The 16060-nt window shown below is 44.2% G+C and overlaps 1 protein-coding gene across 2 annotated transcripts; it reads right to left on the bottom strand.

The window, feature by feature from the left end:
• Nucleotides 1-1223: 1223 nt before the first annotated feature.
• On the bottom strand, nucleotides 1224-15539 carry ssbp3b (single stranded DNA binding protein 3b). 2 transcript variants are annotated; one of them, XM_085774112.1, is made up of 18 exons: nucleotides 15378-15539; nucleotides 14568-14640; nucleotides 14378-14439; nucleotides 14205-14289; nucleotides 7236-7325; nucleotides 6085-6159; nucleotides 5786-5848; nucleotides 5592-5655; nucleotides 5416-5489; nucleotides 5194-5258; nucleotides 5043-5091; nucleotides 4722-4757; nucleotides 4532-4586; nucleotides 4389-4453; nucleotides 3296-3374; nucleotides 3141-3169; nucleotides 2934-3035; nucleotides 1224-2674 (listed from the first exon to the last, which is right to left on the bottom strand). In XM_085774112.1, the coding sequence occupies exons 1-18, from the start codon at nucleotides 15431-15433 to the stop codon at nucleotides 2645-2647; spliced, it is 1152 nt and encodes a 383-aa protein (XP_085630238.1). In that variant the 5' UTR covers nucleotides 15434-15539; the 3' UTR covers nucleotides 1224-2644. The 2 variants fall into 2 exon arrangements, with proteins under 2 accessions (XP_085630238.1, XP_085630239.1); XM_085774113.1 differs by lacking the exon at nucleotides 6085-6159.
• Between the last annotated feature and the right edge of the window lie 521 nt (nucleotides 15540-16060).

Consider the following 16060-nt stretch of genomic DNA (forward strand, 5'->3'; position numbering starts at 1 on the left):
CTTTGGGTAAGATTTACGCCTGGATTATAAAGTAAAAACCGAAAACTTGATGTACAGTGAGTTTGGGGAGTGTAAATGTCATGTAGTCTGGTGTGATCCACTGAAGGCCAGCAGAGGGCAATGTGAAGCCATTTTCTTTCTCCAGAAGGAGAACAACAGAATAAAAAAAAGCCTGACTCCTAGACTTTGGAATGACCCTTCAGATAATCTTCAAAACCATTTCTTTTGATCGAGTCCTGTCTTTTCATTTTTACCTATTTTTGATGCATTGGCTGCACTGTGTTGAGACTAGCACTTGCATCAAGACAAGAGGCTCATTATCTAAAGGAAGTGGACCTTTCATTGTAAAATTCAGCTTCTTTAAAGGCAGATTTCAGTCAGAGTACCGATACTTAACTAAACCAGACATGAACAAAGACAAAAGGGGGAAAGTGGCACAATGAGAGAAGCACATTATTGGGGCTGTACATGTAGCAGTTTGAATGTTTATAATGTCCTTTGTATTTTAGCCGTTTTGGTTATATGTTTGTCAACTTTCACAGACCTCAATTTGATGCAACAACAACAAAAAAAGAAACATTTCAATACTTAAATAATTGTCCCAAGAAAAAGGTGAGAAATCTAAACAGAACTTGATTTTCTTTTGCTTTTTCACCTTTATCAGCTTGTAACCCCCCACTGGAGTGGTCCCAACCTACAGCCTGGGAACCAGTGTCCCTTTCTCTATCCTCAGCAGGCTCAGCCCCAGTGTGTAGATGTAGAGGGGTTTCCTCTGCCAAATACTGCGCTCATGCTCCAGGATTTCCTCTTACTGGTCTGCCGGCGGTGGACTACAGCTCCCCCTGGCTCCCCCACAGGGATCACTGAGTGAAGACATACAGTAAGTGATCTGATGAGGCCGGCACTTCCTGCCTGCTACGAGCTAGCCTGTGTATGTGTGGTGCCACTGGAGCAGTATCAGGCGAAGAAAAGACTGAATATGATGTTAACTGCTGGGTCCATGCGGATAGTCTATACCCATTTATACCATGACTCCTTCCTTTACTCTGATGTTACAAAACAACCTATGGCATTTTTTCTGCAGTCAAATAAATGGTTTGTTATGTGTGCTAATTAACTGTTCATTTCACACTTGTCATACTGACAGCTTCAATAACAAACCTCTGATGTGTGATGTGGCATGAACAACACTGAGTCAAAATAACACAACCCACACGGTGAAATAAGTTATTGTAAAATTATATTAACAAGCAATCTTTCCTCAATTTGAAATAAAAAAATATCAGCAAATAAAGGCAACATAGGACAGATGTGTATAATGCGTAATGTTCACAGGAAAAAAAAAAATGAAACAAAAATTCTCATCACATTTACAAGACTGCTGCTAAGTTTATAATGATGCCTACTAGAATCAATTTAGAAAGCTTTGACTAACTGAATAACTGGGGAAATATACATAGTCAAAGATTGTATCAAAATATAAAAAAATGTGTGGGTCGGCAAAGGGGCAAGGGGGGGGCAAGTAGACGACCATTGATACAGGAGGGGAAGTATGAACAACCAATATGCATGAGATTAAAATGGGCAGCTCATTCATAGCCATTTCATCATAATCAACCAAACTGGAAATAACACAGAAGGCTACGACGATGAAGAGCACAGAGTGTTAAGCACAGGCAGGTAAAGAGATATACACCACATCTTAAAGCAGGTGTCCACATAGAGAAGAGCAGCACTAGGTAGTATGTTGTACACAGATTCTCAGCATTCATGCACTCACTTCTCATGCCGAAGTCTGGTTTCCCTTGACAGAGCGCAACGGCAGCCCGGCTGTTTTAAACGAAAACAGCGAGGAGCGCCGCCGGGTGGCACGGCCGTCAACCATAAGAGACCGGAAACTGATCAAGGGTGATCGATTTGACGTTGCAGGAACCATCTGAGCACTTTCATACTGTGAAAGGTGGTCACAATAAAAGCCGTCGTCTTTCACATCTTTTTCCCCCTTAAAAACCTCTTTAAATAGAAGAGTGGGCATCGGGAAGAATAGTACATTATTCTGAAAGGTGGCCACAGAGTAAAAGGCAAAATTCTGAGTCCTGTGTCAACTGACTGTTTGTGACACAGTATGCATGGCAATAAGTAAAATGACGAGACAAAGACTTTCCAAGCACACAATGCATATGCACACTCTCCAGTGTTTTAAGTGACAAAAGCGGAGACATTTCCTGCACATCTTGCACCACAAAGCAATAATTAAAAAGTACAAGAGGTAAACTTCAACCATTTTTTTTCTCTTCGCTCTGGGGCTGAGGAGATCGAGGGGACTGAAAGGGGTTGGCGGGAGATACGGGGAGGGGACGGGGGGGCTCTGCAAAGAACATAAAACGTGTCATGTATGCATTTCAGTAGCTGGTTTTTGTCACACTTGGGGCTGTGGTAAATGGAGAAATTGTCCTTCATTTTGAGCAAGGAGCAGTAGTCGCCAGCCATTTTGATTTTTTTCTCCGATCAGCATTCTGGCGATAGTGCGGAACCAAAGTGGCGCCTGTCCCTGATTCGGTGCTGATGTGTTTGGCCGTGTCCTATAGTGAGTTCAGATCCTTGGAATGATGGCAAATAATGTTGGGCGGGGGGCGGATGGAGGTCACACACTCATCGTCATGGTTGGAGAGTACTACAGAGGCACAGAGAGCAGAGGATTAAAACTCACATCCACAAACACTTTTTTTCCCCTGGCGAGCGCTCCTTGGTTTAACGCACAGCTTGCTCTTCACAGCGCTACTGTAGTCGGTGACGTTAATACGCTGTGACTGTGACTTTATTGTGCGGTCAACAGTGCTCTACCTCTGGCTTCCGCACAGTACACCTCTACAGTCGCCAAAAGCCCAGTGATATTAGCTGAGGAGGGGAACTGGAAAGAAGTGGCGACTTACGTTCTCGCTCTGAAAGGAGTGGAGGAAGTTTCCACTCAGCTCCCCGTCATCCCTTGGGGTCCCAGGAGGATTGCTAATGCCACTTAAATTATTTGGGGAATTCTGGAAACAAGGCATGAACAGTTTTTAAAATATATAAAACATTCAACTTTTTTCCACAGATTAAGGTTTAAACGTAAAGGGTCTTTGTGTGGTTATAATATTCACCTTGTTCATTCCATCCATATCACCAGAGCCTGAGAATCACACAATATGAAAAACGGTTAAATGTGAAGGGAGTGAAAAGTGAACTAATTTATACGTGTAAGAATGCACCTCCAACTTGTGTTGATTTGATGTGATGTGATGTGATGTGGTGTTACCTAGTGACCCGTTCATGTGGTGTGGTTCCATCCCAGCCATGGCTCCCAGGGGTCCGTCAGAGCCGGGGCCCATAGGGAACTGGAGGAGAAACAAGACAGGACAGGACTCACTTATCACACGTCCTCAGCACAGTTCACACACAGCTGACAAGTTCTACGCAACCTGTCACAAAAGGAAACCTGTACAACAGTTTCTGTGCAGTAATGCATCCACTTAATTCTGCTGCTGTGAACTTAAGTCCTTCCTCCGACTGAAAACAAAAACAGGTTCTGATTATTTCAGCTCTGATACACTGATACAGTAGCCCATGGTGTCACATCACACACAAACACAACCGGTACAAGCATTTGTTTTGTTTCCCAGAGAACTCTCTCTTGTGCATTGCTCGGTGAAGAGGGCACCACGGGGAGAGTGGAAGTGTGATTTTTAGGAAAGCGAGGCCGAGGACACTAGAGTTGAAGGAAAGTGTTTTTCAACCAGGGCAGCTCCATTTACAAAGAAGTGGAATTCCCCGCTCTTGGTCTTTCCCTTCAGCAGCAATATGCAGAGCTGGTGTGTGCGTGCGCTGAGTTGATCAGTATAAAGACTATTACTGCCTCACTGCGAGACAGACACAAGACAAATCATATAATGGTGTCGGCGTTGGACATAAAAAATCCAAAGAAGATTCTTGCACTTACACATATCACATAAATTTAAGAACAGAATCATTTTTACTCCAAGATGAATTCGCCCAACGTGGACACACAGACCTAGGGATGGAAATCCACACTTTCCACCGGCTACAAGCAGCCATTAGACAAAGAACTGTATTGATCTGAGGAGGTCAGGTGTTTGGTGTATGGTAGAGGCTTTTCAAAACAATCAGTTAAGATCACAACACATTGTGAGCCTCAGCCACTTAACTGCAGTCCTCTGTCAACCGCATCTTTATTAAGCTGTCCCTCATTGTAATTACAGCTTTATTTGAAATTAGGGGACTGGTTTGGTACAAAAATAGAAAAAATAGAAGTTGTTACTTTCTTAGGAAGCAGCAAAATAATTTTCTCAAATCAATTTTCACATTTAATGAAGATTGAAGACTGCACTTACATTATTTCGGTTGCCTGGTCCAGTGTTGATCATGGTGTATAAATTGTCACCAGAGTTGTTAGAGTCTGAAAATACAATATACTGTTATTGGATACTGCATGAAAAGCATAATGATTAACATATTAGGTCAGGAAAGCACTGACCTGCAGGGCTGGGCATGATGGGAGTTCCCGGGGGTCCTCCGCCTCCAGATGCCCCCTTGGGAGAAGGAGTTGAAAATTAAATAATCGTTACAGATGTGCATTTTTAAGAAAAATAATTCAAATTCTATTGTGCTATTACGTCAAAGATTCTGTAGCATGGAGGAGTTAAGACGTCAGGATGTTGACTCACCCCATATGCACCGGGAGAGGGTGATGAGTAAGGCATCTGAAACCAAAAGCGCAAACATTACAGACCAGAAATGAGAGTGCAAACCATTTTCTATACCTCAAAATGTCATCATTCATCATTTGATCAACCTAACACCATTATGGCCGTCTGTCCAACCGTCTGTGGAAACCGTGACACATAATACTACAATTACATCCCAGACTAAAACCTTGGAGCACATTAAACCTCTGCCGCTCTGAGAGGAGATCTGCTTGCAATTTGAACCACCATTTCTTGGGGTGTATGTGTGTTTGTGTATTTGTGTGTGTGATTAGTACTCACAGAGTTGGCATTGTTAGGATTGGGCCATGGCCGACCGGTCCCTGGGCCCCTAGATGGTAAGACCGACAGAGACCTTAGTAAGATATTGTATTTGGGTTGAAATACTTTGAGACGGAATATATTCACAAATTTAAAAAAAAAAAAGGCTCACATGTTCACTCCTGGCATACCAGGACCCATGGTGTTGTGTGGAGGCCGCATCCCCCCACCGAAGTTCTGAGAACAAAGCAAAGAATCATAGTATGAGATGGTGCCACAAAAGAAAACAAACAAAACCTTTTACAAACGGCTCTCTCATCACCAGAACCAGCTGAGTAAAACAATGAGGAGTCGGTCTTCAACACTTATTCTATGCGAGTGGAGTAGTAGCTACCTGTGGACCAGGCCCCATGGGTCCCATGCCTCGGGGGCCGCCCATTCTCTGCATTGGCCCCAGGTTAGGATGGCCTGTGGGGATAAAAGCAGTTTATATGAAGAGAGACACCAGGAAGTCATTTCTCTGCTGCAGATAGAGAGTGAAGTTAGAGAGTGCTCAGTGCTGATTCAGACCTTGTGGTCGTGTGGGATCCATATTCGGCAACATGGGGTGAGGACCTGGTCCTCCGCCTGGTGGCTATGGGGATAAAACACAAAAATCTGATTAAACTGAAGTTTTAAATACATGCTGTGTATTGTGCATACATGGTGTGTGTGTGTGTGTGTGTGTGTGTGTGTGTGTGTGTGTGTGTGTGAGAGAGGTCTACCTGGTTGGCCATCCTGATAGGGGGGCCTCTTGGGCCTCCAGCAAAGCGAGGCGACATAAAGGACTAGAACAGACACACAATTGCTCCATGAGATTTCCATAAAGCGGTGATATACATCTCCTTAAATGTAGCACTATTCTAATTTCTCAACAGCACGGTTGTTGGTGTGAATATAGACAGCGGCATAAAGCAATAAGCTGAGACAAATGCCAAAGCATGAAGCATCAGCACTGAGAACCGGCGTTCCCAAATGACTGCGGACAGCAAAAACAGAGAGAAAGAGGGAGAGGGAGCATTACCTGACTGTGAGGTCCCATCATACTGTTAGGGGGAGGAGGTTGAGGGTGAGGAGAGCCCTGGGGACCAGGAGGACCCTGTGGCATTGCACAAAATGAAGAGGCACAGGAGGGAGAGAGGGGAGGATGAGACGAATAAAGAAGGTGGGAGCGAGGAACAGAAGTGACAACAGAGGGGCAGAGAGAGAAGCAGGGTTACTGCAGGGCAGAGGACAGTCGGAAGGCAAGAACCAAAGTGTTGCGCGCAAAAAAAGTAAAAATGTACAAAAACAAGATGCTCATTTTCATGTCCCAAACACAGTGAGAGAGACAGAGAGAGAGAGAGCAGAGAAGAGCAAGCGAATGATTTAGCCTTGAATGAGAGAGAAGAGACAGAGAGATGGAGAGGGTGTGTGCTCTTTTGCCTGTCAGTCAAGACATTAAGAAGCCTGCTGCATGCAGCATGTTATCAGTGCTAATTTCCCTGAATTAACAGCATCAATTAAGCTCTATGCAATTAGCTCTACAACAACACTAAACACCGGCACTGTGTTGCTAATGTTGCTGATCTGACAAGAGAGTGAGACGTCTAATTGAGTCTCCTCCTCAATTCTGGTATAGAGGGCATAAGTGTGTGGTGTTCATTTATCACTGTCAAAATGTCTTTCCTGATATTAACATGATCGCATAATAAGTCACGGCTTTGTGGCGTCTGTTTTTGTAATGGGGTGGATAGTTTGGTCTAGCGGCGGCAGGGCCACACTGCAATGTCTATGTCACCTCTTGGAGGTAGTTCCACACAGCTGCCTGCCAAGAGTTTGTCCTCATGAGATATTGATTTACAGTAGGTGCTGCACCTTTCGATTTCTCCATTAGGGAAAATGGCCACGCCTGCCCTGTTTACAGCGCTGGTGGGGCCCAAGGCAGACAGAACGTCTATGATGTTTACTACAAGCTCACTGAGCCGAGTGGAGCAAAACAAAAAGGACCCAAACCAGGGCCGACGCCGATGTGAGCGTCTACGGCTCCACGGTATGTTTTACACAGCTGCAGGCTGCTAGGAATATGATCAATCCATCAATTCATTTGTCCATCCAGGGGAGGTTAGGTTATGACAATTCTGATAATTGATAGCAGAGATTAAAAGCCAATTAGTGTAGTGACTGCGGACTGACCTGGAAAAAGCCGGGTGGCATGGGTCCTCCTGGCATGCCCTCACCGGGGGGCATCCCCCCCATCACAGGACTGGGGGCTGCTGCTGCACTCTAAGATGGAGAGACAGACAGAGCAGCAACATTACAAACTCTCCACTGTGCTGCACAATACAAGCTACCTGCTAACACAGCATACTGTTCAACATTTATTTTGCCCCTTCTTGAACACGACACTTCTTGGCACAGCTCGTCCCAGGAGGAGGGCATGTAAGGAATCCAATATGCATTTGGATTAACTCAAAAAGAAAGAAAGAAAGAAAACAGAACAGAAAGTGCCAAACACACTCAGCAGACCTGACATCATTTGTGGGTCACCTGTATGAAAGAGAATTAACAGGGTCCTCCGTATTGAGGGTCCGGGGCCCTGCTGATCCAGGATCCAGTGGGTCAGATATGGATCAGCGGGATTCACTGAGTCAGTGGCTCCAAAGTGCTGCTGCACAGCAGGGGCTCGCTGGGCCGATTTCCTGCTCAAACCGCAGCCCTAATTCACTAATGTGCCATTTGCTTCGGTCACACGCTCCTAATTGACTGAGTTTTTCTTCCCCTGTAGCCGGAGCAATCTGAGATGAGCTAATGTCTTCAGAGCTGCGGGGTTTAGCTCGCAGAGGACGGCTACAGATGGAGAGGAGCTCCTTCTGTCCATTTGTTAATGCGTAGCTCACTTGCATTGTAGAGCAGATGTACGTAAACAGGTATTACAGGATTACTACATTGATAGATGTAGAAGCAGCTCCCCCCCTCTCTTCCCTCCCACACACACACACACACACACTCGTCGTCTCTGTCCAAAGCCCAACAGACATCACTGGTTAATAGCCAACACACTCCCTGGTATCGACTGCACCTTCCCTAATTATATCTGCCCAGGCCGCCACTGCAGGGCCACTGTGAAATACCTCAGCAGGGAGAGAAGTGAGGCCACAGGGAAAAGTCACGTCTCATCAGGCCCTGCCACCACCGACACACACACACACACAAACCATCTTCAGGAGGTGAATCCAGATGGGGAGAAATCCTAAACTGTGCAAACCACCAGAGTTTTTCATCCATAACTGTTGAAAACATGGAGTTCTCTGTGGCTTTACAGACTCTACTTGCATCCAGTGAAATTCCTCACCCATCTTGACCTAACTGCCCAGCCCACTCTGGTAGAAAGGGTTGCTTTCTGAATTGATGGCAAAACTTAAATTTCAGACATAAAGAGTACCTCTAAGGTAAATAAATATCAACCAAGAGTTAACGTTTTAGATGAAACTGTCTCACAGCACCTGCTTCTATTAGACCTGCACTGGTACATGAATCCACAGCCCTTTAAAGCTCCTACTTTGCTAAATGCAAAGGTGTTGCTTTAAAGTGCTGTGTGTCACTTACATGTGACACACAGCATCAAAAATATACCTTGTGCACATGTTGTGTGTGGTCAAATATAACCATCTGTGATGATGTGGTGAAGGTGTGACACTTGAAAGGGGAAAAGGCGTGTATTTGATTAAAGAATTAATAGGAAACCTTGTCAGTATCGCAGTGCAGGACTTGACCTGTCTTATTGTACATAACATTCAGTTCTATTAGTTTTGCTGTTTTGTACCTTTCAATGAGTACATTTAATCACTAGGCTAACACCGAGACAACATCATTCATATAATTGCACCTTATTTGACAAAGACATTTGACTTGATTTAATTCGTAGTTGTAATACTTTAGGAGCGCCTCCACTTAAGTAAAATTATGAAAATATGATTTTGTTTTTGGCATTTAATCTGATGCCAGAATTAGTGCCATTTGGGAGTTGGTGTACACTTAACAGCAGCTCCACATCAGCACTGCAAGAAGGAAATATGACCAAATCAACTTCATAGGAAACCCAACCTGTTTTGCAAGAATTAAACTGCCCACACAACATGTCCATATGCAAATTAGACAAACAGCAAAGTTAAGAAACCACACTGCCTGAAACAACTACTGGCTTGGTAGTAGTCATCCACCAGGCAAGTACTCTATCAAACCTTCATGGCCTGACAGATAAACAAATTGAGTAAATATTTACACTGTCCCTCTAACAATAATATTTCATTAATATCTTTTGTCATAACCGATTTGATCAGAGGCTTCAGAAGCATCTCAGGGGCATCAACATCGGTGATGTTAACTGGTAATAATTTCTTGAAGACAGCAGTGGTGGACATGGTCTCTGTCATACTTGCAGGTTTTGGCTATCACTACAATTTTGCTAACTTTATCTTTTGTGACAGGAACTAGCAGCACTGAGACCGCAGAGTCAAGGACAACACGGTCAACTAGGAAGCAAGTAAAAGTTTTAAGAAGAGGAACAGGTGTTTAATGAGCATATTTAGAGTATTGTGGTCAGTTCCCTGTATCCTATATATATCTCTAGCTTCCTTGAGATACAGTAAAGTCAACTTCATTAACAGTAACAGTTTCTCCATAACCGTAAAAAGTCATGTGAGTCACTCGCACCATTTGCAGTGGATGGCGAGGGGGTTATACAGTTATTCATAGTTGTGACCTCTTTTCAAATTTCAAGGTAACTAGCTTGTCAGTTTCCTGGCAAACCTGAGAGTGATCTAATTAATATTAGTGAGGCAGATGATGCATCTAAACGTATCGTTTGCTACAACCAACATAAAGGCTAACAACATTAATCATCAATTTCTGCATGTATAAAAAGATCATCATGGTATAATATGTTAAAGTGTCACAGGTTCGGCCTTTGACCTTTGCCGTTCTTCACGTTTTTTTTTTGTCCAAATTGAAAGAACATTTGCCTGGCTGGTACATTTAATTATTCACATTTTTACTGACTTGAAAGTGTTAAGCAATCACACATTGCAGTTCTCTTCTGTCCTTGTAATTTGCTATCACTCGATGAGGGAATTAAGTTCTTTAACTTAACAAACATAGCAACAACATGGTATTAGGCTTCCTGTAAAAGAGCTCCACGTTAACCACATAACACATGTCAGATGTACAGACACAGCAATGAAGCTTGTTTCAGGAGGTTTTGCCTTCACCCAACTTTGTTTATTTATTTGTTTTTCTGTCGGCAGGATTACGCAAAAAGTACTGAACCGATTAGCACCCAACTCGGTGGAGGGATGTGGCACAAACCAGGAACAACCCGTTCAATTTCGGGGTAAAGAGCTAGACTTAATTTGAATTTTTCTCTGTTGTTGGGCACTGGCAGATGTCCGCACTCGCGAAGTGTCCTTCTAGTATAAGTAAAACTTTATGGGAATAGTTTAGAATGATTATAGCTTCAAGCTGTGAAACTTGTCTGGTGACAATGGTGGGTTGTGGTGTTACCGTCTACGATCGACTCAATAAAGCTCATCGACAGTGACATTCAGGCCAAGGGGACAGGAATGGTATTTAAATTTCATCTCACTTAATTATTTCAATTCGATTTAAGCTTTCACAAGATCAGTATTTTATTCTCCAATTCTGGGAAATTTGTTTTGTGAAGAGATGCGTATCTTAACCCAAAGTCTACTTCTCTGGCGTGCAGTAATTGTAAGCAGATGTTAGTCTGTCTATCACGATCTTAGTGGAGATAAAGTCTGCAGTTTATGGCTGGTTTCATTGTAGAGTGGTATATGCTCACACAGTCACTCTGTCTGGCCCCTTTGTAGTGAAACAGCGACGGCTGTTTGTTTTGTTCCTCTACTCTTAAGTAGCCCATTCTTGGAATGAGGCCTAAAAAGAAATGAAGAAGTAAAACAAAGCCGTACTTAAAAGGTATTGCCCACCAAGTCATAAAACGGTGTCAACCATCTACACACTCTGCGGACATCGGAAACAGTTGGTAGCAACATGCGTGGCGGTGGGTTCCTGGTCATGTTATGTTAGATCTTTATCGTGTCCCTCTGAAGCTCACAGCTGTGCTCGCTGGACTGCCTGAAACAGACTGATGCTGCTTTTGGTCTAAACGAGCCACGTCTCCCCGCAGACTCTGTGGTACAGGAAGGGGACAGATGTCTCAGCCCTGCCTCGGGCTATGAGGCTCTTGTCCAGGGCCTTCCTTACAACTTCCCAGGGGACCGCCTTTAATACAGACTGCCCCCCTCCCCCCCACCGGCTCCCCCCAAACTCATAATGATTCAGCATGGACATGCGTGTACTGAAGAGCGTACAAGCAATTCAAGCCAAACAAATTTTCCCTGAATCCCTGAAATCTCTGCAAGAGGTTACTAAAGGCCAGAGTGGCAGCGGATGTGCTTGTGCTGCCTTTATAAAAACAAAAGAGAGGGGGGGGGACACACGGGGGAGAGAGAAGAGGAAAGAGAGGAGGGTGAGGATGAAGAGGTTGACTGAGGTAACTGAAAAAGCAAGGGAAGACACAGGCAGAGAGAGAGAGGGAGAGAGACGCGGACATCTAGAGGAAGAAAAAAGCTGAAGGATTGGAAAGGGGGATGAAGGAGACATGATGAAGGGGGTTGGGCTGCAGCACAGACCACCCAACTGCCGGCTCCTAACCTAGCGTGCTCTTAACAGCCTCACTTCTTCCACTGGAACCAATGCTCAAAAGAAACCAGGCCCTATGTTTAGCTTGTAAATGTTTAACCATCAATCAACATCATAAAACCCAGGCTGGATCCTCACTGGATGTTCACTCCCTCTCTAGTTACTTGTAGCAGGTCCCTTCCACTTCTCATCTCCCTCACCTCCCTCCTCTCTTCCTCCCCCCCAACCCCCCCTCCTCTCCTCTCCTTATTCCCTCTGCTCCTCCGCGGTGGTGGTGGATGCTGGGCATATGCCACGGTGCCACTCCCCTTTTTCTTTTTCTTTTTTTCTCCTCCAATCTGCCCCTCAGCTCCATGACAGCCATCAATCAGACGCTGACGCCATGGCGACGGGCCCCCTCAGGGAGCGTTTGTCAGGCCCCAGTGTGAATACGCCGGGGCTTTACGAGCGCTGCCGGCTAACAGAGGAGCACTCACCTCCCCCACACCTAGACAAAGGCTAGGGTCCAAGGACTAGTACTGTCCACACACACACACACACACACAAACACATACATAGAGAGAGACACACACTTCCCTGACCCCCCAGCATCCACAAATGAACCAACATCAGAGCAAAGGGCAACCACAAGATGTCGAGGAGAGCCAACCACACAGAGACTCTCAAAAGCTCCGCACCACAGTAGCACCCTGCCCAGACTGACGTTTCACTGTTCCCTCATTTGCTTAATGTTTTCCATGTTATGAAAATGGTCTCAAGTCAAACCATGGGCCCTGGCGGTGTAACAGCTTATTTTTTGTGTTGTTTATTCTTTCAAAACTGATCTCACAAAGCTTCCTCATTTTAACACAAGGATAACCGTGTCCTGAGTTTCTGTCGTTCTTATACATCAGACATAAGAGCATTTTTACAATGATCTGTAATCTCTCCGACAGATGTAGAATCCTTACATTTATCAGAAATGTGTATTCTGTTAAAGTTAAAATCACATATTGCACATCTTACTCGAGCAATCAAAAACAATGACAAAAAAATCTAAGGATTTTCAGTCGGTTACCATGAAGCAGGCTGGGTGAGTAAAGGCTGGTTTCAGACTAAACGCACACCTCTTTTGTCTGTTTGAGTATGAATAATAAGGAATGTAGTTATTGAAAGGGCAGAGCCACGCTGTAGCCTCTCTTCTGGCTCCCAGGTCACCTGCCAGATCAGGAGGCCGGTTACCCTGACAACCCGATCTGCCACAAGCAGGACCAACATCTCCGTTTTAACCCCTTCCTGCCAGACGCATCACCAACCTCCCCGCAAACTGGGCTGTATCGGTCAACCTACAGCATCACTTAACCTGTGCTGTGCTGACACAGCAAAAGCCCGTTTAGCACTTTTATTGTATTTACATCACCTACACAATTCTTCTTCATACTTCCTTTTAGATATGGCCATAGAAACACATGGATGGGAAAAGCCGATGCCACTGACAAGCTGTTTTCGTTTTCTTTGATCATCACGAGGCGCCTTTTGATGTCGATTTTGAATGCTGACTCAAAGCAGGAAACAATGCCGCACATGAAAACAGCCCTATCTCCAAAACAGCATAATTATCAAGATGCAAAATGCCCATAACTTGCTAATATAGAAGTACTTTCATAAATAGGAGCGTTGCACTACAGGATGATGCACTTGCCATGAGTGACAGACATACAATTCAGTTAGAAATCCATTAGGTTCATGTGGACATGAAGTTGAGTTGTCACACATTAGGGTAGTTGGGGGGAGGGGGTCAAAAATTAAAAATCAACTGAGAATAAAGTCTTGAAAGTTGTGCCGTACACACAGAAGGTTCTTTTTTTAGTCTTTGCAACTGAGACAGGGTGCTCGAGCCTGGTGTGTGGACAAGGGGGAGAGCACTCGACAGGTCTGACTCAGGACCTGCTGACATCAGCATCATCTTCCCAGAAGCCCATAAAGCTCATTGTTGGGCACATCATTCGACCCACCAACGGGGCAAGATGACCGATCGTAAATTCAAAAGAAAAAAAAAAGTACTGTACAAAACTGCACTTGGTAGTTAAATAAAAGGTGGGAGATGAGTTACATCTCTAGAACAGTGTGCAAACTATAGTTAAGACTGCACATAAAGAGCAGAGAGCAGACAGGCATTGTTTGAGGATGAGTCATTATAAAATTCTTCAAGCTAAAAGGGAATCACAATAACCTGAAGAATGGCAGCTGTATTGCTCTTGAGGGAGAATGTGGGAGATGTTGTAACATCTTGAGTATTGACAGAGATTAGGAGCACTTTTCTCTGAAAAAAAAAAAAAAGAAAACCTCTGACTCACAGCCTGATCTGGAGGAACATTATTTACACCATTTCTGAGACAGCAAAGTTGTTGTTGTCTTCTTCAGAAGAGATATGTGCAACAGTTCCCATGTAAGCACAGTACTCACGTAATCATGGAAGGCTTTCGCTTCGCTGGAGTGGTCACATGTCTCTCTCCTCTCCGGTGCAGCACAATACAAGTCCCAGAATACGCTGTGGACAAGACAGGTCATGAAGCAAACAAAACCACACAAACAACCCCTGGACATGTTTACGTGGAGATCAAAATACCACCACTTACCACCACCAGGAATGGAGGAATCCAGGGGGTTCTCCAAGTGTTATGTTTTTCTCCCATCGAATCTTAGAGAGCGGGATTGATATAATCACTCATGTAAGTCAATTTAAGTGCATTTTACAAGATAGATCATGCAGTACATTTAAAGGGTAGATTATAACATGGCTAAACTTTTGACCAAAAGCTCACTCACCTCTGATAAAAAGGTCTGTGCAGACTTCTGTGCCCCAATGTGTAACAAATATTCATAGACGTATAGAGCCAACCTGTGTGGAAAAAAAATAGATCATCTTAGGTGTAATTTAAAAATATATATATAAACAGACAGTAAATAGTTAAGTAAACATCAGGTTAATTCTTCTATGGGCACCCTGAGTGACTATAGAGTCAGGCACAGGCCCTCTGAACAATGGCTGCCAAATAGCCTATGCCAAAAAAAATTAAATGGGGACTGTGCAACCAAGCCAAGCCTGGTGAAGATCCACAACAATGAGAATGATACAAGAAAGTAGCAAAGCGGCAGTATAATTTAACATCGTGCTGTGAAAACATATAAAAACATAGCACCAGCCCGCTGTGTATTGGCTAGGAGCAGTATCCTGGTGGCACTGATGGGGCTGAGGGAAATAAAAACGGAGCCTATCCAGAGAGAGAGCGCAACAGAGAAAACAATGTACTGTGTTGCAAAGCGATGTGTTATTGTTTTCTGCTTTCAAGAGCTCTCGGCTTAAAAAGAAAAACGACAAAAAATACGAGACAACTGTCGCTTAAAACACAGCCAAAACTGCCACAGAGGACCGTGTAAAAGAGGCAGCGTTGAGCCAGAGGCAGCAGAAACACGGCTGAGAGCAGGAATGGCGAGCAGACAAGGCGGTTCATTCAATTGCAGCGTCGGTAGGAGGAAATCGCCTCTCGCTAGCCCTGTCCAGCGAACAACAGAGGAGCGAGAGCGAACAACTTGCGAGGCAGAAAATACACAATAATAAACGTTTTCTGAGCTTACTTTTCTCGTGCTTGGCCGTCAGACGGTACCGGGGTGCCTTTGCCTTTGGGGAACATTGTTTTGTGTGGGAGGACGCCGCCTTCTCTGTCTTTTTTTTCGCTATTTCATCTGTCAGATCATCGCGGCCGCGACCCTCTCGCACTCCAACCGCACTCCTCCTCCTCAACCCGACGACTCAACCGAGCCTGGTCCGGAGGGGGAAGAGGTGGGCCCGGGCCTGACTGACGCGCCCCACAGCCAACCAGAGCGCGTCTTTCCGCCTTAAGGTCTGCCTACTGCTGCTTTCAGTTTGCTGTTTTGACGTTGATAGCTGCGATATCAGCGAGCTTAATTTAATGAAGAAATTAGTTCCCTTGAAAATGCCCCCCCCCCCCTCCCCCTTTCCTCTTTCTTTGCAATGTAGCCTTATATGTGCTTTCTTGCTTTCTCTTCCAGAAATCATCCAAATAATTATTTAAAATGTAAGGAATATTTCTTATAAAAAAAAATAACTTACATCATCTCTAAAATATGAAGCCCTAGGATAAAATAAATGATTTCATGTTCATCAACTGTTTCGAGGTTACAGAGATTTGAAGCTTTTATCTTTCTTTTAGTTTTATGATAATCGTTTATTAGCCTTTAACTTATTAGATTCTGTTATTTGTCTAATTATTGACTACTTTTGTATCAGAGACAAAAAG

Source organism: Trachurus japonicus, chromosome 4 (genome assembly GCF_045865225.1).
Source record: "Trachurus japonicus isolate A0001 chromosome 4, Traja_1.0".
NCBI classification, from domain to species: Eukaryota; Metazoa; Chordata; class Actinopteri; order Carangiformes; family Carangidae; genus Trachurus; species Trachurus japonicus.